This window comes from Anas acuta, chromosome 3, assembly GCF_963932015.1.
Source record: "Anas acuta chromosome 3, bAnaAcu1.1, whole genome shotgun sequence".
Taxonomy (NCBI): Eukaryota; Metazoa; Chordata; class Aves; order Anseriformes; family Anatidae; genus Anas; species Anas acuta.
In genome coordinates this window covers 57,712,795-57,739,083 of record NC_088981.1, presented here as the reverse complement: position 1 = coordinate 57,739,083, position 26,289 = coordinate 57,712,795, and the positions used below count along the sequence as shown (strand labels likewise).

General features: G+C 40.8%; 1 protein-coding gene across 9 annotated transcripts in view; it reads left to right on the top strand.

The window, feature by feature from the left end:
• The window catches only part of ARFGEF3 (ARFGEF family member 3), a 91,368-nt gene that overhangs the window by 46,382 nt on the left and 18,697 nt on the right, over window positions 1–26,289 (top strand). For 7 of the 9 annotated variants that reach the window (XM_068677290.1, XM_068677285.1, XM_068677288.1 and 4 more), the window contains 18 exons: window positions 1,649–1,973; window positions 3,310–3,422; window positions 4,133–5,043; window positions 8,438–8,521; window positions 9,748–9,914; window positions 10,871–11,036; window positions 12,949–13,056; window positions 13,301–13,516; window positions 13,774–13,884; window positions 15,093–15,243; window positions 15,764–16,078; window positions 17,509–17,642; window positions 18,995–19,140; window positions 20,649–20,828; window positions 21,555–21,699; window positions 22,725–22,847; window positions 23,131–23,228; window positions 24,772–24,916. In XM_068677290.1, the coding sequence (XP_068533391.1) occupies window positions 1,649–1,973; window positions 3,310–3,422; window positions 4,133–5,043; window positions 8,438–8,521; window positions 9,748–9,914; window positions 10,871–11,036; window positions 12,949–13,056; window positions 13,301–13,516; window positions 13,774–13,884; window positions 15,093–15,243; window positions 15,764–16,078; window positions 17,509–17,642; window positions 18,995–19,140; window positions 20,649–20,828; window positions 21,555–21,699; window positions 22,725–22,847; window positions 23,131–23,228; window positions 24,772–24,916 (3,638 nt within the window). The remainder of the gene's footprint in view (window positions 1–1,648; window positions 1,974–3,309; window positions 3,423–4,132; window positions 5,044–8,437; window positions 8,522–9,747; window positions 9,915–10,870; window positions 11,037–12,948; window positions 13,057–13,300; window positions 13,517–13,773; window positions 13,885–15,092; window positions 15,244–15,763; window positions 16,079–17,508; window positions 17,643–18,994; window positions 19,141–20,648; window positions 20,829–21,554; window positions 21,700–22,724; window positions 22,848–23,130; window positions 23,229–24,771; window positions 24,917–26,289) is intronic. The other 2 variants (XM_068677287.1, XM_068677293.1) reach the window with 1 other exon arrangement.

The following is a 26,289-nucleotide window of genomic DNA, read 5'->3' as shown; positions in this document are numbered from 1 at the left end:
TTCAGCAAGGCTTTTGACACCGTCTCCCACAGCATTCTCCTCAAGAAACTGGCTGCTCTTGGCTTGGACTGGCGCACGCTTCGTTGGGTTAGAAACTGGCTGGATAGCCGGGCCCAAAGAGTTGTGGTAAATGGAGCCAAGTCCAGTTGGAGGCCAGTCACTAGTGGCGTCCCCCAGGGCTCGGTGCTGGGGCCGGTCCTCTTTAACATCTTCATCAATGATCTGGATGACGGCATTGAGTGCACCCTCGGTAAGTTTGCAGATGACACCAAGCTAGGTGCGTGTGTCGATCTGCTCGAGGGTAGGAAGGCTCTGCAGGAGGATCTGGATAGGCTGCACCGATGGGCTGAGGTCAACTGCATGAAGTTCAACAAGGCCAAGTGCCGGGTCCTGCACCTGGGGCGCAATAACCCCAAGCAGAACTACAGGCTGGGAGAGGAATGGTTGGAGAGCTGCCAGGCAGAGAAGGACCTGGGAGTGATGGTGGACAGTCGGTTGAATATGAGCCAGCAGTGTGCTCAGGTGGCCAAGAAGGCCAACGGCATCCTGGCTTGTATCAGAAACACTGTTGACCAGCAGGGCTAGGGAGGTGATCGTCCCCCTGTACTCGGCTCTGGTGAGGCTGCACCTCGAGTACTGTGTTCAGTTTTGGGCCCCTCGCTACAAGAAGGACATCGAGGTGCTTGAGCAGGTCCAAAGAAGGGCGACGAAGCTGGTGAGGGGCCTGGAGAGCAAGTCCTATGAGGAGCGGCTGAAGGAGCTGGGCTTGTTCAGCCTAGAGAAGAGGAGGCTCAGGGGTGACCTTATTGCTCTGTATAAGTACATTAAAGGAGGCTGTAGTGAGGTGGGGGTTGGCCTGTTCTCCCATGTGCCTGGTGACAGGACGAGGGGGAATGGGCTAAAGTTACGCCAGGGGAGTTTTAGGTTAGATGTTAGGAAGAATTTCTTTACTGAAAGGGTTGTTAGGCACTGGAACGGGCTGCCCAGGGAGGTGGTGGAGTCACCATCCCTGGAAGTCTTCAAAAGACGTTTAGATGTAGAACTTAGGGATATGGTTTAGTGGGGACTGTTTGTGTTAGGTCAGAGGTTGGACTCGATGATCTTGAGGTCTCTTCCAACCTAGAGATTCTGTGATTCTGTAATCAAAGATTCTGTGATCAAAACAGAGGCTCGCAACTAAGGGTGCTTACTAAAATACTTGCATGTTCAGGTCAGTTATGGAACATCAGGCCTTCTAGTTAACAGAGATTGTGTTTCATTTGGTCAGTTTTTGTTTTTTTTAAAGTTCCCAATTGGACAGAAGAAAATACACCTGGCAGGAGAAAACCAGCATTCCTACCTTGAGGGAGGTTGCAGCCAATTAAAGAGGCAGGTACACTATCCTGTGAAGGACAGCATGGTGCAGTTAATGACCTTACAAAATCGGCATCGTGTTTATAAAGCACCCAAAAGTATTTCCATACATACTAGTATGCTGATGCTTGGGAGATTAAAAGAGCCTGGCACAGTTTGTTATTCAGTCTAACCACTGCTGTTGACTGATCATTAAAACAAGAGTGTGTATCTCATTTAACTGTGGGTTATTTTCAGTCTGTTCCTGTGAGGTTTTTTTACAGTTACCATCTGCTGCTTTTTCTCTTTTTCTCAGGAAGCAACTGTGTCCAGCCTTAGTAGTAATCCTGGGAAATCCGATCCACGACAAAACCATCACCTCTGCCCACAGCAGCATCTGTCTTGAGGCAGATTCGCCTTCCTCAGGGGTCTCTGATCACGGCCGGGGTTCAGGCTGTTCATCCACGGCACCTGCCCTTAGCGGGCCTGTTGCACGGACCATCTACTACATTGCAGCCGAGCTGGTTCGGCTGGTGGGGTCGGTGGAATCCATGAAGCCCGTGCTGCAGTCTCTGTATCACCGCATGCTGCTTTACCCGCCACCTCAGCACCGAGTAGAAGCCATCAAAATCATGAAAGAGGTAGGATAATCGCAGGTGCAAATCCAGGCAAATAAAGCAAAACGTTTGTTTAATGGTAAACGTTGGTGAGATGCACATACCTGTCCGTTCCATTCTTTAGCACTAGGGATGTTGAAGTTGCCCTTTCTGAGCACAGCTCTGACATCAAAGCCACTCTGACAAACAGTTTTACAAATCATAATAGCTATATTTGTCTCCATAATGCAAGCTGCTATGGCAACTCTGTTCATGCTGTGGTACTGCATGGAGGAGGCCTTTATCACTGAGTCATGACTGCTCTTTTGGATGAGATACAGTGTAGTGATCCTCTTCTCAACTTCTTTGGCATCTTTCCCCACTCTCTGCTCCCTCTAGAAGGAGACATCCTCACAGTATAGTATGCTAGACATTAAGTTAAGCATATGCTTTAATTGTGTCAGGTTTTTGAAATGCTGTTTCCTTGAGCTGTATTACAATATCTGGAATGTCTCCAGTGGCCATGCCAAGAACAGTCCTTTCTGGCCTATCACCCAGTATCTGTGACAACGTGTGTGAGACCTCTTTGAGCAGCAGCTGAAATCCTGGGCTTTTCCATTTCACATGAGCAGCCTTTTTCTCATGTTGTGGAATGCAATGCATCTTACATAATTTGATGAACAGCAGTCCTTTTTAGGTTTTTGCTCTAGCTGTACATAGATAGGCTGCTCTGCATCTGAAGATCTCTCCTGACACCACACAGCCACCCACTGGGTTGCTGTCTGAACTCACAGTCATTGCTGGCAGTTGCTTTCCTCTAATTTTAAACAATAGCAACGTGACAATCTGCAATACATTTTCAGGAAGTTTTAGGAAAATGTTTTTTCTCTGCAGGATATGTTGTCTCTTTCTGCTCATTAATGTGCTTTCTCCCTGTATGTCCTGATTGGCATTAACAGGCCTTGCCACCCAGCAGGCTGAGTCAGAAGGAAATGACTACCATTTTGTAACTGGGTGACTGAAGAGCAAGGCTCTCTTCAGTATATAATATAAAATAATCAAGATACTTGCTCTGTATTTTGGCATAGAGATCGTCTTGTGTGCAGTTCAGCTGAAGCATATTCAGTCAAAAACGTAAAGCACTGGAGAACATTTTGTGTGTGATTCATGTTGCATATGCTGTTTTTCTCTATCTGTATTTCTCCTTTTAAAAAGAAGAAGGATACCTTTAATACATAGAACATTAGTGTGCTGTTTTCCTTCGCTGAGAGAATTTACAGTGCTGCTACCTCAGGTTCCAGGACTTGACAGAATTATGACTCATTATATTTAAAAGATGCTTAAATCACCTTCTAGTAACTTCTGCTTTATTTCCTTTCAGATACTTGGCAGTCCTCGGAGGCTTTGTGATTTGGCAGGGCCCTGCTCTTCTGAGTCAGAATCCAGGAAGAGGTCTATTTCTAAAAGGAAGTCCCATCTGGATCTTCTCAAGCTGTATGCCTTGTTTCCTCTTTTAGCCTCTTCTCTCTTAAACGTGTGCACACATGATGGTTAAACAGTTGTACCTTCTGAAGCATATCCAAAAATTAGTCAGGGTTAAATAAGCTGTGAAAATATGAGACGAGTAAAAGCTTTCTCTGGTTTGAAGTGAGTCTGGGCCTGTTTGTAAAGCCATAGGTAACCACCTTGGGGAGTTTACCAGAATACCCTGTAATAAATTGTTTAACAGCTGGAAACTCTAGGTTTCGGGTAGTAACCTTTCAATGAAGTAATCATGCTTATTTGGAAGTACTAAGGTCAAAAAATTTGATCCAAATTTAAATGTCAAATTGGGCAAAAAGCATTCTCAGTCCTTATAAAGAATGTATCTTGACAATAAGATAATTTTCAAGACTCATGTGACTTTATATTTAGTTTCAATTGGGTGTTTTTGTTTTTCCAGTGTAAGGGCTTGTCTGTAAGGGAAAATATGCTGTGCATACAAATGTACAGTAACTATTTCTTTGGTCGTCAGTCCGTTTACAGAATGGCCATGTCCACCTGGGAGATGTAATTATTTGTGTAATACTAGTTGTCTTTCTCAAAAGTAGTCTTACAGGATGAATTTTTTTTTTCCTTGTCTGTGGAGGGATGGTGTTGGATGACTGCAATGAGCTCACTAAATAGGCTGCATCTCTTAGAAAAGCTCTCTGTTTTAATTGTAGTATCATGGATGGGATGACCGAAGCATGCATCAAGGGTGGTATTGAAGCATGTTATGCTTCAGTGTCGTGTGTATTTGCCCTGCTCGGAGCATTGGATGAGCTAAGCCAAGGCAGGGGTCTTAGTGAGGAGCAGGTCCATTTGCTCCTACGGCGCCAAGAAGAACTGAAGGATGGGACCGAGACGAGCAGGGACTCCATGGAGATCAACGATGCTGACTTTCGGTGGCAGAGGCGCATCCTGTCCTCAGAAAATCCTGCCTGGGAATCAGGAAATGAGAAGAGTCCTGATATTAGCATTAGTGTTACCACAGACACTGGTCAGACCACTTTGGAAGGGGATATGGGACAGACAACTCCAGAGGATAATCCAGAAAGTCAAAAAAACTCGCTGTCATCTCCAGCTGCACATGAAAGCAAAGAGATTCATTACAGAGAACCAGAGTCAGAAACCATTGACCAGCCAGATGTCGTTCAGAGAAGCCACACCATAGTCTATCCAGATATAACTAACTTCTTATCAGTGGACTGCAAGACCCGGTCCTATGGATCCAGATACAGTGAAAGTAACTTCAGTGTTGACGACCAAGATCTTTCTAGGACTGAGTTTGATTCATGCGATCAGTACTCCATGGCAGCAGAGAAGGACTCTGGCCGGTCAGATGTTTCGGACATAGGCTCTGACAATTGCTCCCTGGCCGATGAGGAGCAGACACCACGGGACTGTCCAGGTCAGAAGTCCTTACGTAGTGCTGCTCTCTCTCTGAAATTGCTGAAAAACCAGGAAGCAGACCAGCACAGTGCACGGCTGTTCATCCAGTCGCTTGAAGCTCTTCTTCCTCGGCTTATAGCTCTCCCCAGCATAGAGGAGGTAGACGGAGCACTGCAGAGCTTCTCTTCAACTTTCTGCTCAGGTTTGCAAGCAAATATTTACTGTCTAACCAATATGCACACTGTTACAGCACTGTACACAGATTCTCTTGTGGGAGTTCATCTTCAGAGAACATATTCAGAATAATGTGGTTTGTGCTCTACAAAGCACATTCGTCTACAATAGCACATTTCATTTAGGGCGAAGCAAATTAAATATGCAGATGATGATTCAAAGGGAGATCAATCCACTCTTAGAAGACTTTGGATTATGTCCTCAGTTAATAGAAAAATCAATTTTTCTATAGTGAGATACCTCTTCACGGGTTTGTGAAGATCTTTTGACAAAATTTGCATGTGCTGTCATTAGGAGGGAGAGGTTGGGGTTGCCCCTTAGTGTGAAAACTGGGGAATGGGGAGGACCATCACCCATTTTGAAAGGGATTCAAGTTGCTTAATATATTACTTTATTACTGTTAGTAAACCCAAGCCGTAAAAAGAAGATGATAAGAATCCCACAACAGTAAGCTGTTGAACAAATAAGAGAAGAGGAGCAGTTCCTGTTTTTCTCTCTTATTTTATGCTGCTATCTATGTCAGAAATCTGAAGCTCAAAGCCCAGTCCCAGTGAAAAATAGTTAAAGATTTTACCTTTCAAGAGATGAAATAATTGCTCTTCTTTCAGGGTTAGATTCTTTGGGATCTTAACTTGGTCAATCAAACAAAAAAGGGCTATGCAAAGGCAAGTTTGTCATGTTGATAGTATATTTGAGATGTGTACAAATATACGTATTTTCAGAAAGGTTTCTTTTTCCTGACAGTGGCCAAGGTGGAAATGTTCATTAAAATATATTTCTCTGTTTCTTAATTCACCACAACTGCCTTTTCCATCACTCCTCTCCTAATCATTGCTTCATTCATTTGTGCTCTCACACACATTACTGATATGGAGTCAGAAGGGATGCCTTCCATCATCATACAGCATAATTTAGATATGAAGCTGGGTGAATGTGTTGATAAAACCACACAAAGTTGATATTCCTGATATTCCTTTTAACTGCTGCCCAAATAAGCCCTTCCCTAAGTCAGGAAGATAGTAAATGACATTTGTAAGAAACACAGTAGCCTTTTTATATCACAGAAATGAGGTATCTTAAAAGGGACATTAATATTAACTACATTCTTAATTGAGGTGTTCAGGAGCATCTTTCCTGTCACAAAGAATTTATTTTTCCTGTAAAATAGTGAGGTTTTAGCAAAAGATGAGGACTAGAACTCTTGCTCTAACTTTTGTTTGCCTGATAGCAAAAAACTTATTTTCTCTTAACCTTTTGTCTGTCAAATCCCTTTAGAAGATTTTAAAGTGTTGGAAGAGGTAGACCTAACAGATTGCCAGTTCTTAAGGCTAAGTGCATCTTCAGTTATCATTCAGTACGACTAATACAGTGCCAAAGATATAAGGATATTACTTAATTTCTGCATTAAGTCCATAATTCCTGGTTTCTCTCTTAAAAAGATACCGTCATGGACTTAGGCCATTGAGTTGAGGAAAGCCCTTTGCATTCCTAAGTAAGGCAGCCACGTGGCTAACCCTCTATTTAAAAATGTGCACCACATTTCTAGTCTGACTTGGTGAAGTAATGGACAAGATATCACTCAGAAAGGAATCACGGACAAATACAATAACAAGTTACTGCTGTTTTTACGGCTATGAGATGTATCTTAGTGTTTTCCCTCTGTAAGAGGGATACTTCTGAACTCTCACAAAGGTCTGTGCAGTTCATGTTTCAGACAGAAACCTGGCACGAGACCCAGTACAGCTGAAAACAGCCCTTTTAAGCAGAAGTTCATCAGTACTCTCACAGGGAGTATTTACTCCAGGGCTTCCTCATTAGCACCAGAAATTCGATACACAAATTAGGTGATGAATATAAAAAAAATGGTCCTACTACTTTTATGGACAATGTCTTTTCATGTATAATTCCTGAAGAATGCATTAGGAAGTATGAGTAGCAGTTAAAATCCAAGTTGAGAACAAGAGACAGGTGCAGTTCTGGGACCATACAGGACAGAAATAAGTATTTTTATGTTTCTGAGTCTTTACCTAGCTGCTTTGATTCGTTCATCAGTTTTTCTTATGTTGGAGGGGGAAATACGTTAGTACACAATTTAGCAGTCTTTCCTACAAGCTAGGTGCTTAAACAGTGTTGCAATGTTGTATTTTCATAGGTGAAGCACAGTGAAAGGAGGTAGGAATTTGAGGCATTGGCACAGGAGCATAAGCATGGAAAAAAAGTGACGCTAAAGAGTTAAAATAAAAGTAAGATTTGCAAGTCAGTTGGTTAAAAGCCATTTTCAGCTGGTTATGATCTTCCCTTAGAAAGCGCCTCCTTACTTGTTGCTAGATAAAACCAATGCGAAAAAAAAATCCCTTCGTGACACTGGAATGCAATGTCTACCTAAAAATACTGAAATGTCTGAAAATTCTTAATTTTGTGTTGACTTGCACAAAATATTATTTGCATTTGATGTGGACCCCCTTTGACCTTGCCAATGTAAATGAGCTGTCTCCTTTAAGACAGTGTGCTAACCTCACTGTTTGCTGTGGCTGGCAGATTTTTGTAATTAAACTGGATGATCAGTATTATCTTAATTCAGGCATAACTACTGTCATGAACTGCAGCATCAAGGAATTACTTCTAGCAATTGTGTGCCGTTGTGTTAATAGTCATAGCAAAAATTTAAGCATCTTGTTTCAGTTCTGATTCCACAGCTTTTAGTGGCAAGGTTTTTATGTTGTTAGGCATTAGTGCAAGTTTACCCATCAGCTGATCCTCTCCCTTTGAGAGCTGAGCTTCTGTCAAATGTAACTTGTTGTTCTCCAGTATTTCAGAGGGAGATAGGGGTCTGATTTTTTACAAACACTTCTGGGTGCTCAAAGACATACTGTATTGGTACTAGCCACTTTTATGTGCAACTGTACACAGGTGGGCTTTTTTTAAGTAATTGTCCCACGTTTTCTTATATATACCTCTCTACTTTGAATTATTTTTTTTTTTTTACTGTAGCTGATTGTAGTTCCTGAGGTACTTATTTAAGAGACATCAAACATCAAAACAGCATAGTTTAGCTACATCTATATCATGTTCCTCCACCCACTAACATGTTAAAAAGCATCTTTAATTTGAGTGGTGGGGTCACCCCAGCTACTCATAGGCCTCCTTTGAAGTACCAGGTTGTGATTTTGGGACTAGGCAAAGATTCTCCGTTAACATTCACCACAAGAAACCTACCGCAAACGCGCGGAGGTCCGTGTGGATGTAGTGTGTGGCCAGCCCTCTCACCCCTCTTCCACAAAGGTTGCTCCCTTGAAAGAGTTGTTCATTTTTTGGACCCACCCTGGAACAGTTACTCTCTCTCTAAATCCAACCTCAAACAGTTATTCACCTTATCCACGCCCCCAAAGTGACGTCAGTGGAAAGTCCGAGAAGGCAGCAGCACAGAGCTTTCAAACCCTCACGAGGCAAGAAAAACATTTGCTTCTTTTCTGTGTGTGGATTATTTTTTATTTATTTTTTTTCTTACTGTTAATGGTTTGTTGTATTTTGTCTAAGAACAGGCATGAGCTTTGTGGTGGGAGGAGTATGTTCACAGAAAACCACTTCAGCAGCTACCAAATGACACAGCTTTGCTTCATCATGTAACTAACCTTGGAAGCTGTTTTTTTTGTTTTTGTTGTTTTTGTTTCATTTCAAATGTTCCTCTAGGAGGAAGCTCACTCCTTAATTTTCCCTAATTGATGTTAAATGAATGGATTTCACAGTTGTGAAAACCATGAAGTACTGTGGTTCATGGTGGGAGGGAGTCAAACATTTCTGGATTTTTCATGTCTCAAACGACAGATCCCAGGGATTTGATTAAGTATTTCTCATACTCCATGTATTTTTTTCTACCAGTAGGGCAGCTAACTCCAACAAAAATGTATGTGCTGCCCATTCCACCTGGGAAGGAGGCACTGAACCACTGGGCCTGGTTGTAGGGGAGTAGTTTCATACAAATAGTGTTTTCAGGAGTACTGAGCGCTTTCAGACGATGGCTTTTGGGGCTGACAAAGCTGCAAGTGCTCAGCTGTCTAGAAAGCAGGTCTTGTATGAACTAAGCAGGGCTTGGAGTTGTAACAAGTCCCAGCCAGCTTGACCCTAAATATTTGTCCACGTACCTCTAGGCCATGGAAAGGATGATGATTGCAGCCTGATCCTGCAAGGTACTGAGCACTCCAGTCCCATCCAACAACTCATTTATCTGGTACCGATTTGCTGGGAAGTTAAAGGAGCTTTGTCCCTCATTAGCACCATTTGGTACAACGTATGCTCAGTTTCCTATAAGTACACAGGCTTTGCCTCTTTCCCTTCCCAGCTCACCTTTCTGGTTAGTGTTGTAGATATATCCTGCCCTTTGCTTTGTACCTGGCAGTCATCCTGATGACTATTCATGTCTTTCAAATTAAGCTTGTTGCTGCTTTGCTGGACTGTGACTGGAGTGTTCAATTTCCCTTGCAGCACTGCATTCTAGATGGACTATTTAGTTTTCTGCTCCCTACTCTAGTTCATTTAATAGAGTCACTTCTACTGATGATTCATTAACTATTCTAGCAATCTGTCGCTGCTGAAATGCTAGGGTTAGTTTCTGATTTTTTTTTCCAGGCCAATTCTCTGTTAAATGTGAGAGCTCACATGGTGTTTTTGTTAGGTATGATGCACTCACCAGGATTTGAGGGAAACCCAAATTTCAGCTTCCAGACTCTGATGAATGCAGACAGCCTCTACATGGTCTCACATTATACTCTGCTGCTGAACCTAAAATTGGCCAACTCGGATTACTACAGGAAGAAGCCTGCCCAAGCCCCTGTGTTGCTGGTGAGTTATGGAATACAGGAAAACTGTTTTGAAAAAACTGTTTTGTTTCCTTTCACATAAAGCAGCCCACACATAAATGTTCTTCATGCTGCTTGCTAAGTGGAGAAATAATAATTGCAAATGAAGCATTCTCCATGCTACTTATGAATCTTGCATGATAAATGTCATGCCTCTGAATTACACAGCTTCTCTGAAATTCAGGGGGAATGAATGCTGCTTACTGATGATCATTACAGTAACAGTCATTTTGATGGATACCTCATCTGCAAAACAAATCTTCATTACCATTGTGTAATGGAGCAAGTATTGTTAGTGCACACTGTCAAGGGACATACCTTAATCTTGCAACTCTGTTTGAGCATAATGACAAATTTATTGCTTAATACTAGCTTTGTGTTTACATAGATGAAGACATGAGAAGTTTGAGTGAGATAATTAGGTTTTAGTCATGTAACTGGTAATTTTTGTGACACCTGGGATTCCTCAGGTTTTGTTGTTGTTTTGTTTTAAATTGTTTTAGAGGCTACAGGCATTCTAAAACTTGAATCTTTGCTTCTCAACTAAGCTGTTGAAGGTGAGTCATTCTAGTTTCCCTAGAAATAAAAAAAACAATAATCCAAAACCAAGGAAAAACATATATGGAACAAGCCTAAACATTCTGTCAAAAAGTACCATTCCTGCTGAATTTCTCGCGTAAGATAATAGGAAATACTAAAAACAACTGGTTATGACCATCATCATCAGTTCTGGTATGCTTTTCAGCAGCTGCAAGAGCAAATCAGTAACTCAGAACTTCCTTTAAGGGCAGCCGTTGTGATCCTCGGTTTATTCTTATTTTTCTATAATTGCATTTTTACTCCTGCGTTATGTTATGCACAGGAATGGATCTAGTGCCTGAAGCTCATGCTATAGGACTTACTGTTGTCTTACATCTGGCTTTTTATGGTTGTCTGCAGAAAGAGTTCATGAAGCAGGTTCAGTCCAGCGGAGTGTTGATGGTGTTTTCCCAGGCCTGGGTTGAAGAGCTGTACCACCAGGTACTAGAAAGGAACATGCTGGGGGAAGCTGGATACTGGGGAAGCCCTGAAGAGCACAGCCTTCCACTTATCACCATGCTGACTGGTCAGTACTATATTTTGATATCAGGGAATAACTTCCAAACATGTGTCTAAAGCTACAACAGCACACTGCTTCACTCCGTTGCGTACAGAATAGCGTGTAATCATTCAATGTGTGGTGTTTCGCTCAAGTACAAGTAAAGAAAGAATCAGACTCAGCTGCAGCAGATACTAAGTGCATGTTCTGAATCAGGCAGAAAGCTTTCGGAGCCTGGGTTTAAAAACAAACAAAACCCCTGAAATTTAGTAGTAGTCTTGATTCTCTGTGGCCAGTGGCATCCAAAGCTGAACAGACTGGAATGTCCTGTTGTCTTGACTTGTACAATACCATCTGTGTGATGGCAGTGTCCCAAAGTTAATTATCAGGATCCAAAGGAGCAGAACCCCCTCTTTATTGCCTGCAGAGGAATGTTTGCTAATTGAGATGAATAATCAAGATACAGCCAAAAAAATGGTTCTGTTATTTTCTCAGAAAGGTGGCTGCCTGATACTTCAAGAGGTACAGATAGACTTCAGGCATTTTTTTCAGGAAGAAATATGCTTCTTTACATACTTTTGGATCCAGTAACCTACTATTACTCCTAAAAACCTATCTGTAAAATAATACAAACTTTGCTTACCTTTAGAAAATAACATACTGTGGTTGTTTTTTTTGTGTTTTTTTTTTTTGTTTGTTTGTTTTGTTTTGTTTTGTTTTTAAATAACTAAAAGTATAATGGAGACAGGAAGGGTAGATTTGTTCGCTGAACCAAAGTTATTTTAATTCTTTCAGCTTTAACTATGGTAGGCTTGGTACCTGTTAATGACAAGCAATAAGGCTGCTGTTTTCTTGATGTCGTAGCGAAGCCATTTCAGTATGCCTGTGGTGCAATACAAATACAAGTAGTGGAGTCTGATCCTGGAAGCCTTCCAAAGATTGGGCTCCCCTTGGTTCAGATTTGTGCTATGCCAGAGGTATGCCAAATGGCAGTAGTAAGAAGTTGAAGACCCGCAGCACCTCTAACAAGTGCTGAAAAACAATCCTTAGCTTCATTTGAGGAGAAAAATTAAATGGGATCTGCTGAAAGGCAGCAAGATGTCTATGATACAGTACTGATATAAAATGCACTGTTTGAATGTATGTATGGTATGATTATGATGAGGTAATTAAAACATTGTATGCAGGGAGAACACTGGCTTCATTAACAAAGAGCAACGCCATCAAAGAACAATGCTCTGAGAGGTTTTGAGCTCATTTTGAGCTCAGAGTTTGAGATCATTTTGAGCTCAGAGTTGCCTTTAAATATTGAGTTGAGTGATAAATAGTCAGTTGAAAAGCTGAAGAAAACACTTCAGAAAAATAATAGCTGTGAATTGTGTGGAGAAGAGAGAGAGGGGAATTTCTAGAAAGCAAATCAATGTGATGCCCCTAATATTAAATTATGTGTTACAAAGATAATCTTGTTGTGTTGGAGAAAGAGTTGCGTTTCTTTTGAGATTGAACCCATATAAGTCTACTAAAAATCCCATTTAGGACATAGGATCCCAGTGTGTCTAGGAACACACAGTAACAGGATTTAGCAAGACTTGAAATTAAATACTCAGAAATACAGAGATTTAAGGAGGCTCTAAACTGTAAGAAATACCATGAAATCTTTACTAAGAGTTCTGTTGACTGTGTAACTTTTGTTGAGTGGGTTATTTCCCTTCTCCAAGAAAAGGTTGGTTATCCTGGGCAAAGCATAAGGTGCCACAGCTTATGTTTATAGCAAGGCTTCACAAGGCTGCCAGAAGAGAGGAACTAAAAGACATACCTGAGAAATCAAGAGCACTAGAACCTATTTGAACAAGGAACCAGTAAGAGATGCTTTCTCTATGTCATCTGTGTGTTGCGTGTTGCATAGTAATCTGTTTGTGTTTTTTTAATATTCTGGCAGACATCGATGGCTTGGGAAGCAGTACAATTGGTGGCCAATTGATGGCATCTGCTTCAGCCCAATCTCCTCTTTCCCAAAACCGGAAGACAGATGATTCTGTTGTTGCAGGTATTGAGCCTGTACTGTAAGTACAAGTGTATCTGCTGACAATGCATTGTTTTATACCATAAACTTATAAAAATTGGGTTTTAAAGGGGCAATTTAAGGGTTGAGGGAAGTATGTCAGTACATCCTACACATGAATCAGATAGACAGTCCAGTATGCATAGAATAATTACGACTTCTTTTTTTTTAACCACCAATGCTATTAAGTCATTTTCCAGTAGTAGTAGTAATGCATTTCTCACTCCAGGAGTTGCTTTTGCCCGATACCTCTTAATTGGCTGTTGGAAGAACATGATTGACACCTTGTCCACACCGCTAACTGGTCGCATGGCAGGCAGCTCCAAAGGGCTGGCATTCATCTTGGGAGCAGAAGGAGCCAAGGAGCAGAACCAAAAGGAGAAGGACTCCATCTGTGTGAGCCTGGATGGACTGAGGAGGGCAGCCCGGCTGAGCTGTGCTCTAGGTACTGCTGCATGTGGGTTGTCATGGCAGGCTTGTAAACTAGGATAACTTCGATTGAATTAATTTGGGAGAGAGAAAAGCAGCATCCTGTTCTGGTCTAGGATGATCAAGGAACCTGGACTATAGAACTCCCCTTGGAGCCCCTCTAACCTACCGCATAGACAAGTGCATCCATCTTTCCCTTGACACAAACTGTTGCTCAGATTGCATGGGGATGGGGAGGAAATGCTGGTTCAACATTGTGTTGCTGCTTTACAGGTGTTGCTGCTAACTGTGCATCTGCTCTTGCGCAAATGGCTGCTGCCTCCTGCGTCCAAGAAGAGAAAGAGGAGAAAGAAATCCAAGAGCCCAGTGATGCTATAGCTCAAGGTAACAATGTGATTAAGTGATTCACCTTATCTCACATTGTCTGCAGAGATGCAGCTGAAAGGTACTTTGCTATACACAGAAGCAGAGAACTTAAATCAGTAAAACAACGGATAAGGCTAACTGCATTTTGAAACCTGCACTTTCTACAAATTATGATATTGGTACAACCAGAGGGCATCAGAGAAACAGTAGTTTGATAATGTGCTGTGTGGTAACAGAAACTGAGCTTGCGTCCTTCTCCTTGATTTGTCTGTACATCCTGCTTGCTTTTCTCATCATCAAATATTTTAAATTTTCCAAATCATGTTAAATGAAAAAAAAAAAAGATAAAACAACTTAAAAGTTCTGCATCCCTATAACAGTGGAATTCAGTAAAGTCAATTGTAGTCTCTGATGCCTGGTGGGAAACGAGATAACATCTGATTTCTAATGACAAAAAAAAAAAATAACAGAACATAGTGTTGCACAAATGACCCTGCCTGGTACTTTAATTTGGTGACTCAGTAGAGAAAGCAAAACTGAATAGGCCTGAGCACAATCTGTGTTGGGATCACTCTGCTTGATATAACTGGAGCAAGTTGGCCAGGCCACATTGAGTCAAAGAGGAGGCAGCAGTGGTGGCCAGAGGCCAACAGATCTGTTTTATGAAAGCCTAAAAAGCTTCAAAATTTGTTTCAAATCCAATGCAACATGAAAATTTCAGAGATTCTCATGAAAAAGAATGAGATCCAAATGCTTGGTAGTTCAGATCAGGATTAATTTTGCTTTGACAGAGTATCTATTACCAAAAGCTCTTTGATGACAATTTCATATGGAAATAGATGTAAAATCAGTAAACCCTTTTTTCTGTAGCAAAGAAGATTTTGGTAATAATAAATAAAAATCCAGCCAGCTCCAAAGAGAAACATGTAATGTTGATGGCAATGCTGCATCTGTTCTGTGGGCAACAAGATGTGAATTTGGGGGTGGAGGAGTGTCAGTCTCAGACTGATTTTTCATGCTAATAAAATCAATCCAAATGGAATTTTAATTTTAAAACTGCCCTATGTTTATGAAGAAGAAATGGGGTGCTGTGGTTTGTTTTTTGTCTGAAATCCCCATTTTTTTGTAGCTTTCAGACTGTATGCGTTTACCTCCACCATATATCCAAACAAATGTTTGTTGAAAAGCTGAATAAGGTAACGTTCTTTTTATTTTTCATGCTGCAGTGAAACAGAAAGTGGAGCAGAAACTGGAGCAGATGGGGAAAGTGCAGGGAGTCTGCCTACACACTGCTCATGTTTTGTGTATGGATGCAGTCCTTAACGTGGGCCTGGAGATGGGAAGCCATAATCAGGACTGCTGGCCTCATGTGTTCAGGTACTCAGCAGCTTTCCCAAAAGAAACCGAATTTATACCATGTTGCCTGAAAGTACCAGAATGAGACTAAAGACTTTACATACTCTGGTAGTTTTCTGTATATCAAGTATCAGAGTGAATTAACTGTTATTATGTGTAAGAGAAAAGACACTTCTTTTCACCACTGCTTAGAGTTGAAATCAATGCTTAGAAACTTCAAATCAATGTTTAGAAATTTCAGCATTACCAGAAAACTGTTGCAGACCCAGGAACCTAAAAGTCCTTTCAGGCTCCTCAGCTAAGCTGTTTGCTGCTGAGAAGCATGGGAGGCCAAAGAAAGACAGAGAAGACAAGTTACTTCTTAGACTATAAGAAGACAAGTTACCTACGGTTGTATTGGGTCTGGCTGAGAGCTTCACTTACACTCTCCTTCTGGAGTACAGATCCAAGCATTTCTTCAGCGAGCCCTCTGATTTTAGGGATACAAGAGTTGATGTTCTGGGGTGTTTATCCATCTTTTCCTTCTCCTGCTTGTTCGCAGGGTGTGTGAGTACATCAGCACGCTGGAGCACACCCACTTCAGCGATGGTGCTTCCCAGCCCTCCCTTACCATCACCCAGTCACAGCAGGCACCTGGAGGCCTGCAACCAGACTCGGAGCTGGGGGAGTCTCCCCAGGAACTGACGCCTGAGCAAGAGACCACCCTCAGCAGCAATCCTGTTATTCAGCCGGTTTCCATCCAGGAGCTCATCAAGGAGAGCAGTAAGGGCAGAGCTTTCGACTTCCGTGGGGGCAGCCTGCTGTGTGGGACCAGTGCTGCCAAGGCTGTTCTCACACTCTCCACACAAGCTGATAGGTAAAAGCATGACTAGAGTCTGTGTTCACAGGACAAGATGAAATAGACCTTTCTGTGGTGCAGTGGGGCCTGATTTTTATGTCTGCTGCAGCTACTTGTTTCAGTTGAGTTTCACAAGAGAGCTACATGCGTGTCACTACCAGCAGTTCCTAAAATTCTTGCCTTTCTGCACCTCTGCTGTACCTGCCCCGCTTTGTGGAAGCACTGGGCTGAGTATGTCCGTGCATACACAACCGTGAATATGCCATGTAAATCACATGCATCCTGGGAGTAGAAGATTTATTGCTGGCATGTACATTCATCTATTGTCTTTGCTCCTTAGAGCAGACAAAAATGTAGTTGTCAAGACCAATGTCAATTAGGAATGTCAAGACAATGTGGACAGCTTGTCAGCCTGCCCCAAGGTGCTGCAGGAGGGAAAGCTGCCATGCACGGTCACAGACTGTCTAGGTTAAATGTCCCTACAGCACAGTCTGCAGACTGATGTGTCACAGACTTTTTTCTTGCTATTTCTGCCATTTATTTGTCAGCCAAGGATACAGTTGAAAACTTCCTGGTTTTGCTTGCTTCTAATATCCTGTTGTGTCAGCTATCTAGCTGTTTGATCCTGTGCATGGACGGTACCTTTTATTCACTAAGCTCATGATTCCAGCCTCGTTCCAAGGATTAAATAACAGCAGTACTGTAATTTTAGGACACAGGTTTGTTCCTTCAGTGCAGACATCATTAGGACTCAATGCCTAGTTTCCCAGGACAATAGAAATTTCTTCAGGAAAAGCAGCAGCAGGAAATTGTAATTCTGGCTGTACCATGTGAATTTGTTTGTGATCTCTGCAGAAACCTACCTCCTATCTAAGCAAAATTTCACTGCTTTAAAAGGCACATATTTTAACTCTTAAATCATAAATGCTCATTGCAGCTGAAAATAACAACTGTTTATATTCCTAAATAGCAATTCAGATACAGCCACTTTAAGTTTAATGCTTAAATTAATTTGTTTTCATGTAAGGGGCTTTTCAGATGGAACAAACTGCGGCAACTCTAAAGTCACTGAAGCTATGATGATGTTAACTGTGAGGACTGAGCATATTCTCAATTTTCTGAATCACTGTTCGCAAACTGCTTATGGCAGATAAAGTAATGGAGAACCAGTGATTCTTTGAAAAAGTGGCTTTTTGTTTTAGTGCTGCAGTTGAATATTGCAAAGGTTCTGGTTGGTCCTACGGCACTCTGCTTCCCACTCTCCAATTGATATTTCTGTATCAAAGTCTTTCTGTAGCACAATATAAATAAAGAAACCCCTTATAAACCAATGTTTTGCCAGAGGCAACACACTGAAGCTATTGACACATAAGGATTTTCCTCTTATACGCACATTTAAGTCTCTGTGTCATGAATTTTTCAATTGGTTTCTGTTCTTTTTGTCACAGGCTCTTTGAAGATGCTGTTGACAAGTTAAACTTGATGGCACTGGCAGGCTTTCTTTACCAGCTCAAGAAGGCTTCTCAGGCCCAGCTTTTCCATTCAGTCACAGATACAGTTGATTACTCTCTAGCAATGCCAGGTAAATTGCTTAAAGATCCCTTTCAGTGTTCTCTGTTTCTTGTACAACTGTACTGCTTGCAGGATTTGCTTTGTATTACTACAGTTTTGATTTTTCCAAGTGACATTTCAAGGTATAAATAAAACAGTGTTTAGTAAGATTTCTCTGTAGGAATCTTTAGAAGAGGTTGAGAATTTATTTTGGACAGGGACTACATCCACACTTGACATTCATTTGGTTATTGGACTTTGGGGCATTAATTATTCACCAATATTTAATCACAGCTCCATTTTCGAACCAGATCTGGTAAGGAAACTCAGGGTGAATGTAGAGCTAAGATAGTGGATTTAGCTTAAATATTTGACACTCAGGATAACCTCAGATGTCTTCATAAAATCAGTGATAGCAAACAAAGCACACAACTGAAGAATGTGAAAAATTGTCTTGCTTGCTCTTCCCCAGAAAAGTGGAGCATATACCTTACAGTACAAAGCCTGTAAAATGTTGTCAGTTCTGTGGCAGACATGGATTTTATCTTCTGTATGTCTCCACTTCAATTGTTTTCCCCTCTCCCTGAGGTACTATCTGTCATTATCTCAATATGAAACATAATTTTTCATTTTTTGTTCTGTCTTGTCTCCAGGCCTCAACGCTGATCACTTTCTTTAATAAATAGTCACTTTAATAAATAGTGACTTATATGTAGCAGTAAATCAACAGTAGTTAGGAATAATGCTATTAAAATAAGATAGAGCAATTAATTGCACATACATTTTTTATTAAGTGTTGTGCCAATATTTTAATGAGACAATGAAGTGTGTTTCCAAATGTTGTAAGAGGAAAGGAAAATGAATCCTTTTCAATAGAAAATAAAGTGTATTAGTGGCTCACAAGCAGATGATCGTTTTCTCAAATTCTCCGCTTCACGTCCTTTGCTTGGCGAGAAATACAAGACAAGCCAAAGCTAAATAATCTGCAGTCTGTGTTCTTTCCTGTAGATGTCACTAAAGGTTTTTGCAACTACTGTTTTGGTTCTCTGTGTCAATTGTTTAACTCCTTGCTTAATTTGTCTGCACTTACCTGTACTGGACATCATAACAGAATTATAATGCATTAGCTTCCCACTTATTTATGTCTTAAAAGTGCTCCCCAAAAAATTCATCACTTAAATAAAAATGAAGTGATTTTAGTACATTGTTCTTAAAGCTTGGGTCAGTCCATATCTTGTTCTTTTACCGACACAGGGATAACTAGGATTTCTTTCTAGCTGAGTTGTATTAATTTCTAACCAGATTTAAATTCCTCTTTAGACATCCAGAGATAGAGGAACAGCTGTTTGTTAGCTTCCATTTATTTGCTTTTACTTCTTGTAGGTGAAGTAAAATCTACCCAGGACAGGAGAAGCGCACTTCACTTGTTTCGTCTTGGTGATGCCATGCTCAGAATCGTAAGGAGTAAATCCCGCCCATTGCTCCACCTCATGCGCTGCTGGAGCCTGGTGGCACCTCACCTGGTGGAGGTAGGAGTGGGGGAGAAAATGGGAATGGGTGCAAGAGATGGCAGAGCTGAAACAGATGGAGAAGGCTCGATAGCTCTTAAAATGTATATTAATCCTCAACATTATGTCCAATTTTGTCTCAGTCCTGTTGCAGTATTGTATATAGTGTGTCATCTCTTGTCATACTGCCACGAGGATTGTACTTCTAAATAACTAACTGAAATGGCTAGGCCTAGGGACAGCACATCGGATTTTTGTGATGTGATACTTCTTGTTTGTGTGTGGTGAAAAACTGAAACCACCCTAAGAGGTTATAAGCAAGTTCTCCATTTATTTTCTGAGTCAAGGCTTACATCGTTACAAGTCTGTCTATAAAAGGATGCATAAAAAGCCCATATAAAGACAGCACAACTGAGAAGATTGTTAAATATTTTCTTTCCTCTTATTCTTTGTGTACTCTGGTCAGTGGCATGCCAGTAGCAGCCACATAATCTGTTTCCTCAACCAAACTTTCTGTCTTATTTGGTGAAATGCTGGTGCATTGACTTCTCAGAGCTTTTTGATTTATATCATTGGTATTAATAAATGTGCAGTACTTGTTTTCTGTTAGTGAGGTACCTGGTATCATGTGCCTAGGTGTGTTGAAAGTTTAAGATGAGCAAGCAATTCAGTAAATTGCCATAGCACTTAATTTCATTGACTCAAGAAAATGTGTGGAGCATCTTACAACAGAGTTCAGACGTTGGGGAGTCTCAGTGGAATACCTCTAAGTGAAGTAGAAATTGCAGCTAGTAATTTCGTTGTATGCTTTAACAGCCCTTTATCCTGAAAATTTAAGTCTCACTTGTCTTTGGATGCCAGCTTGAGACCATTTTAAATACTCTCCATGTTTTCAGCACTTTTAAGCCTTTCAATATCCCAAACCAGTTTATACTCCTCAAATCATTTCCATGTTTTTTGAAGGCAGAGGTGGTCAATCTTTGTGGCTGACTTCAGTGAAGGTGAGGGCATTACTGGGCAGGATCAACATTGGGGAAAGGAATTCAGTATAACCTGCATGGTGGGTCAAAATAGAGCAACTCTATGTCCAGATTCACTGGTACTTATTTTTTTCACAGCCCTTCCAAAGTGAGCAGGTTCTCTTCACTTTCAGTTTTCATAAGTAGCCAAATAAAAAGTGGCATTGATCATGCATATATCAAGTATGGTGTGTATATGCAGAAACTACTTTTTTGAAGGGAAAAAATGGTCACATAGTAGAAACAAAAGACAGCACTTAACATGAGATCTGTTCTGTGGGTTTTATTTTCATCAAACCTTCAGGCATCTGTAGGATCCCAGGCAGCTCAGATTCTCAGTCATCTGTTTCCATAGCAGTCCTTTTTCATTGCAGTGGGGTCCCCAGTCACATTAATGGTGAAGCTATCTTCAGGGTTCAGCAACATGAAATGCTTGCCTCCCTTAAAATTGTCTTACTAAAAGCAATTTTTTTGTTTGAGCGAAGTCTTACACTCATGTTCTCCCTGCAGGCTGCCTGTCATAAGGAGAGACACGTGTCTCGGAAGGCTGTCTCCTTCATCCACGACATCCTCACTGAAGTGCTGACAGACTGGAGTGAACCTTCTCATTTTCACTTTAACGAGTCGCTTTTCCGCCCCTTTGAGCGTATCATGCAGCTAGAGCTGTGTGACGAGGATGTTCAGGACCAGGCAAGTCAGCCCTGATTAGTGTATCTGTATCTAACCTACTGTGCCCATAAGAAGAATGGTCTCCATAGCGCGCTTGGTCTGTGGGTTTCTTTCCCAAATTCCTTTTAAATGGTGTCCCCTAATTATCTTAAAGGAATCAGAAGGACTCTGCCGACTTGTGCTAGCACTATGGTAGAGTACAGGTATCTTTCTGTACTGGAAAAGAGCACTGACATGTTGCTCTACTTCTGTGTAACCTACTGTTTGTGGGTTTTTTTTGTTTGTTTGTTTGTTTTGTTTTTCTGCAAAGCAGTTGCTGAGTGGTGTATATGAGGCCCTGTTCTTCATTTTGGTCTTCCCTCAGAAACAGACCCAAAGGTGATATTCACACCTACCAAAGTATTCATTTTCCTGAGATTCTTGCATAACAGATATTAATTAGAACAGTGCCTTCAAAGAATGGTTACGCAGAGTTGCAGAAGCACTATGTTTTCAGAACTCTACACCTGGTCACTTACCTGTTTTTTTGTTAGACCAGTTCTTCAGTAGAAGTACACCTGCTTTTAAAGTGATTAAATACATTTTTCTATTATATACCTAAGATAATAGCCTAGATTTTCAAATCTAGATAAAACAGAGTGAATTCGAGATGGGTTTAAAGCTATCCTTATTCCTTCTGCAGGTCCAGCTATGTATCAGTTCCATTTTTTGGTTTTATTCTTTCAACCTTTCCTACTCTGTCTGCAGGTGGTCACCTCTATAGGTGAGTTGGTGGAAATGTGTTCTACCCAGATCCAGTCAGGATGGAGACCCCTGTTCAGTGCCCTGGAAACAGTTCACAGCGGCAATAAGTCAGAGGTTAAAGAATACCTTGTAGGAGAATACTCTATGGGTAAGGACTTACTGCACTGACTGTGCATTTTATTTGTATGTGCTTTTATTTCACTACTTTATTCCTTGGGGACATAGTAAATAACTCGGTATGTTTTAAATGCCCCACCTGAACAGATGTTCTGAAATAGTACAGCTAACAATGTAGCGGTGGTGCTGTAATACTCTAAGACAGTAGTGAAGTATCTGTTTTATTAGTTGGGCTGGGAGGGAAAGCAGAGGTAATGTTGTTTTTATCTCTTAGATTCTGGCAGATGAGTAGAATGAGAAAAACATGCTTCGAGCCTATTAGAATATTATAGGCAAAACGGTAGTGCAGGAGTACCAAGTATGGCTGGGCCCTCATCACTGCAGGGCTTGGGCAGGGAAGCATTGTGCATATAGCCACCACTCCTCATATGGACGGTTTTTCTTACTATGACATGGTGCTCTTACACATCAAGGTCAGTTGGTGTGATAGTCCAGGCAGGTGCTTGTCCAAGCACTTAACCACAGGGATTCAAATTACTAGTGTAGAAGTGTATGGCAAACTCTAGTACTAGTGACTGGTATGATTTGTCTCCCAAATTTTGTCTTCCAGATCAGTTACAATGCAAGTGTACATAGCTTCTGAAGATTGATAAACTACTTAGGAAAAACAAGGGTATTTTGTATGAGAATAGTCAGAATAGTTTTCCCTGAGGGTGCTGTCATCTTGACAGTTATATTGAGGACTGAACCACAAACCTCCACTAAACAGAACTGTTAGCTACTCACCTGAGTTCAAGAGCTTAAACCTTTCCTTGCTATTTGTGCAGTGGTAAGCTGCAGTGATAAGACAAGGCAGTCTGTATTACTTTCTGTATAGGGTTACACAAATTGCCTCAGGAGCAAGAGAAGAAAGCATATTAGGTTTTACTTCTAGAGCATTTCTGTCGCTGCCCAGAATAGAAGATATTCTACAGATTCAATTAAATTGTTGAGAAACTGTGGGAACATCACCTTTATGGGGGATGGGGGTAAGGTCTCATCTTGTTATTTCCACAGGGAAACGCCAGGCCCCAGTGTTTGATGTCTTTGAAGCATTTCTAAACACAGACAGCATCCAGGTCTTTGCTAATGCCGCCACCAGTTATATTATGTGCCTTATGAAGTTTGTGAAAGGACTGGGTAAATATTCTTACTTTTCTTTTATTCTATTAGCCATAGTACATCAGATTCTGGAGAAGATGAAAATCCTATTACATAATACAGAGTGTGGAAGGGAGGAGAGAGGCAGTGAAGAAATTGAGTCCAGAATGCTGCCTTGATCATTAGAATTTGACACTTTTCACTGAACTATGGCATTGACTTTTTTTTTCCTTCTGTGAAATGCAAAACTTCTAATGAGCAGTAAACTGGAACGTTGTTTCTCTTCTTCTGTCCCTCCCAATGATGCCTTTGCCATCCTCAGGGGAAGTAGATTGTAAGGAGATGGGTGACTGTGTGCCAGGATCAGCATCTACAGACTTGTGCCTTCCCGCGCTTGATTACCTCAGGAGATGTTCTCAGGTATGCTGAATAACGTTATACAGGAAACAGTCCTTACCTCCAGGCTTTGCATCAGTATCAAAAATCAGATAATTTGCATGAACACCACAGAATTTGTTATAAATCCAGCAATAATAGGGTGCACTGCCAGATAGAGTGGCAATCTGAACAAGCGTCGTGCATTCTAGGCCAGCTAAACAGTGGGAAAACAGAGGAGGTAACAGCACTCAGAAACAAGGAGCACCTGGGAAAATGTGAACATTCAAAACCCAGTAGTAACACATCCAAAGCTACATTAATTCTTGTTTAAACAGTTACTGTAAACAGAATTTGAAATAAAGGAGAAAAAGTCAATGAAAATTCTCAGATCTTAAGAAGAGCGACAAGTTATACTAAAACACAGCAGCAGCTTATCTGTACCATGAAAATACATCTGAAGCTCTGGGCGAATCTCTAACAATTAGAATATTGGCATCTTCCCTGTAGTCTCCATGCAGACAGCACAGATTACTGTCCAGGGTTATTAGGATGTTTTTGTCTGATTTTTATGATGTTTGTATTTCTGTAGTACTTGCGGGTCTTTATGTTGGACCCAGGGCATCTTTTTTCTAGGTATAATAAACACTTAGCAAAGGACATTGCAATAGCTGAAATGACTTACTATCTAAATTCAGTGATAACAGGTGTATTCAGTGCACTGACTGGTGGAAAAAGAAAGAGTAAGGCAGCTCAGCCTAATAAACACTCACCTCAAAAAAAATACTGAATATAGTGTGTATATCTAATGTATGTTCTACCTATATGTTATGTGCATCACATCACATCCTTACAAACCCCAGTCCACTGCGAGGCAGAAATATTTTCTCCATTTTAAAATAAAGCATTTATGGCATTTTTGTCTTGCTATACATTTTAACTATCCAGTGGAAGAAAAAATGGATTGATTAAAAAGAAAGCCTGTTTGTACATTGCAGAAAAATGGTTTACTTTAGAAAGTCCCATGAAATAAAACTCTGGTAAACATCCCAGCTTACCAAACTTGTAAGTATTAACTTCCTCTATACCATAATTCTGCAAATTTTATATTTGCTATGTAATGGAAGCTCTGCAGTAGACCAGTACAGGTGCTTTTATCAGTATTTATATAGCCCTTCAGAGCTCCAAAGTACTCTGTACAGTTAATGGAGCTTCCCAGGACATAGGTGCAATCGGTAAGTAGTAACATTTGTCTTCCACAAATGAGGGAGGAGCACACTCCCTTCCCCCAAAAAATGTTCTTTAAATTAATTTTCTCCTTCTCTTCCCCCCCTGCATCCCAACCCCTTTCTTGTAAATAGTCAGAAGATCACTGAGCTCACACTGTGTTTTAAATTTACACTGTTACTGGATGATCAGAGCAGATGTTGGTACTATGCTGCTTTCATAAATTTAATTTTATTTCATTTCATTTTCATTTCATCTTATTTTATTATCTGTGCAGTATGTGACAGCCTTTGCACACCTTCCTGTGTATATTTTTCTCTCTAATGTATTTTTTCTCTCTTTTTTTTTTTTTTTTCTCCAGTTGTTAGCCAAAATCTATAAAATGCCCCTGAAACCTATCTTCCTCAGTGGCCGGCTTGTTAATTTGCCCCGACGAGTGCAGGAACAATCAGCCAGCAGTGAGGATGGTATTGAGTGCATCCTTTCTGACTTTGATGATGACACTGGTAAGTGCACTGAAAGCAGTAAATGAGGAATGAATCGATTGCTTCCTCCACACGTCACCATAAATTTTTCCAGCTGCCAAAAGCAAAAAGGGAAGGGAAAAGCTTTTCATAGTTTATTGTCTCTGTTGTCTACACACACACACAAACCCCCCCACACACAGCTTGGAACTTGTCAACACCCTTATGTTAAAAGATACAGCTCATATATGAGAAAAATACAGCCTGTCTCTTGGGACAAGGTAATAACACTGTAATTAGTTTAATAATATTTTAATTGTCCTGACATTTATAATACAAACTATATATATTCCCAAGAGCTAACATAAGAATACCTTCTGGACCACAATTTCATTAAAGGAGTGAAACCTTTTAAGGTTGGTATTGGCAGTCCTGCCTTTAAAAAAAAAATATCACAGTGTTGAGTTAAAGTTTGGAAAGATAAAAAATACTTGCTTAAATATGTTCCCAAACTTATGTCCTGTGGTCTATTGAACCAAATGATGTATTTCTAAAATCTATAAAGAGCACTATGACCTCCAGAAAAAAACAAGCAGCATTTCACCTCCTGATTATCAGTGTTGCTCATACGAGTTGTGGATTAACCAGGTGAATCTAAGAAGTAGATGTGTGTGGAGCCAAGCAGTAGAGGAATGCAGACTTTGTGCTTCTGGACCTGTGATGGCCCTTTGAAGCAGTACAGTCACTTTTGAACCTCTGAATTACAGAGCTGTTCAGATCCAAATACCTCTGTGAAAAGTCAGCTCCAACCATTTAGAAAACTTGGCTGACTCCAATGCCTTTAATTTAGGTGCCTCAGCAGCCATTCTTGGTACCTCCTTTTATTTAGGCTCTTTCATCACATGGATTATGCTGTTCTACTGCTGCCCTTGATAAAGGAGAGAAAACCTTTTTTTTGCTCTCTGAAAAAGTAAACCACAAGTCCTCATTTTAAAAAAAAAAAAAAAGAAAGAAAGAAAGAAACACTTGGACTTTCTTTTTTCTATGTCTTTTGAGTATTAATTTGTCTCTGGAAATTTTAGGATGTTTACCTGGGATGTGGGAGACTCAAAGCACTGAATTCTCTGCTTTGAGTCAGGCTTGGAACTTAATCTAGGGTTTCCCTACCTCAGGTGAGCACTACTCAAGTCCCAAAAGTCAGTACCAAGATGGAACAAAACATTTTAGCCTACTTTGCTTCACGGTAGTGCAGTGTATTTTCATGCTGTCTTTGATTCCATGACAGACTCCTTGAGTTTATTTCTAAACAAGGATATTTCTCAGTTCTTCCAGATCTGAAGACAGCCAGGCTTAGTGCTGAGTGAGTTGTGCTGTTTCCTTGTTTAGAAAGATCATTAAATAAATCTGCATGGTTC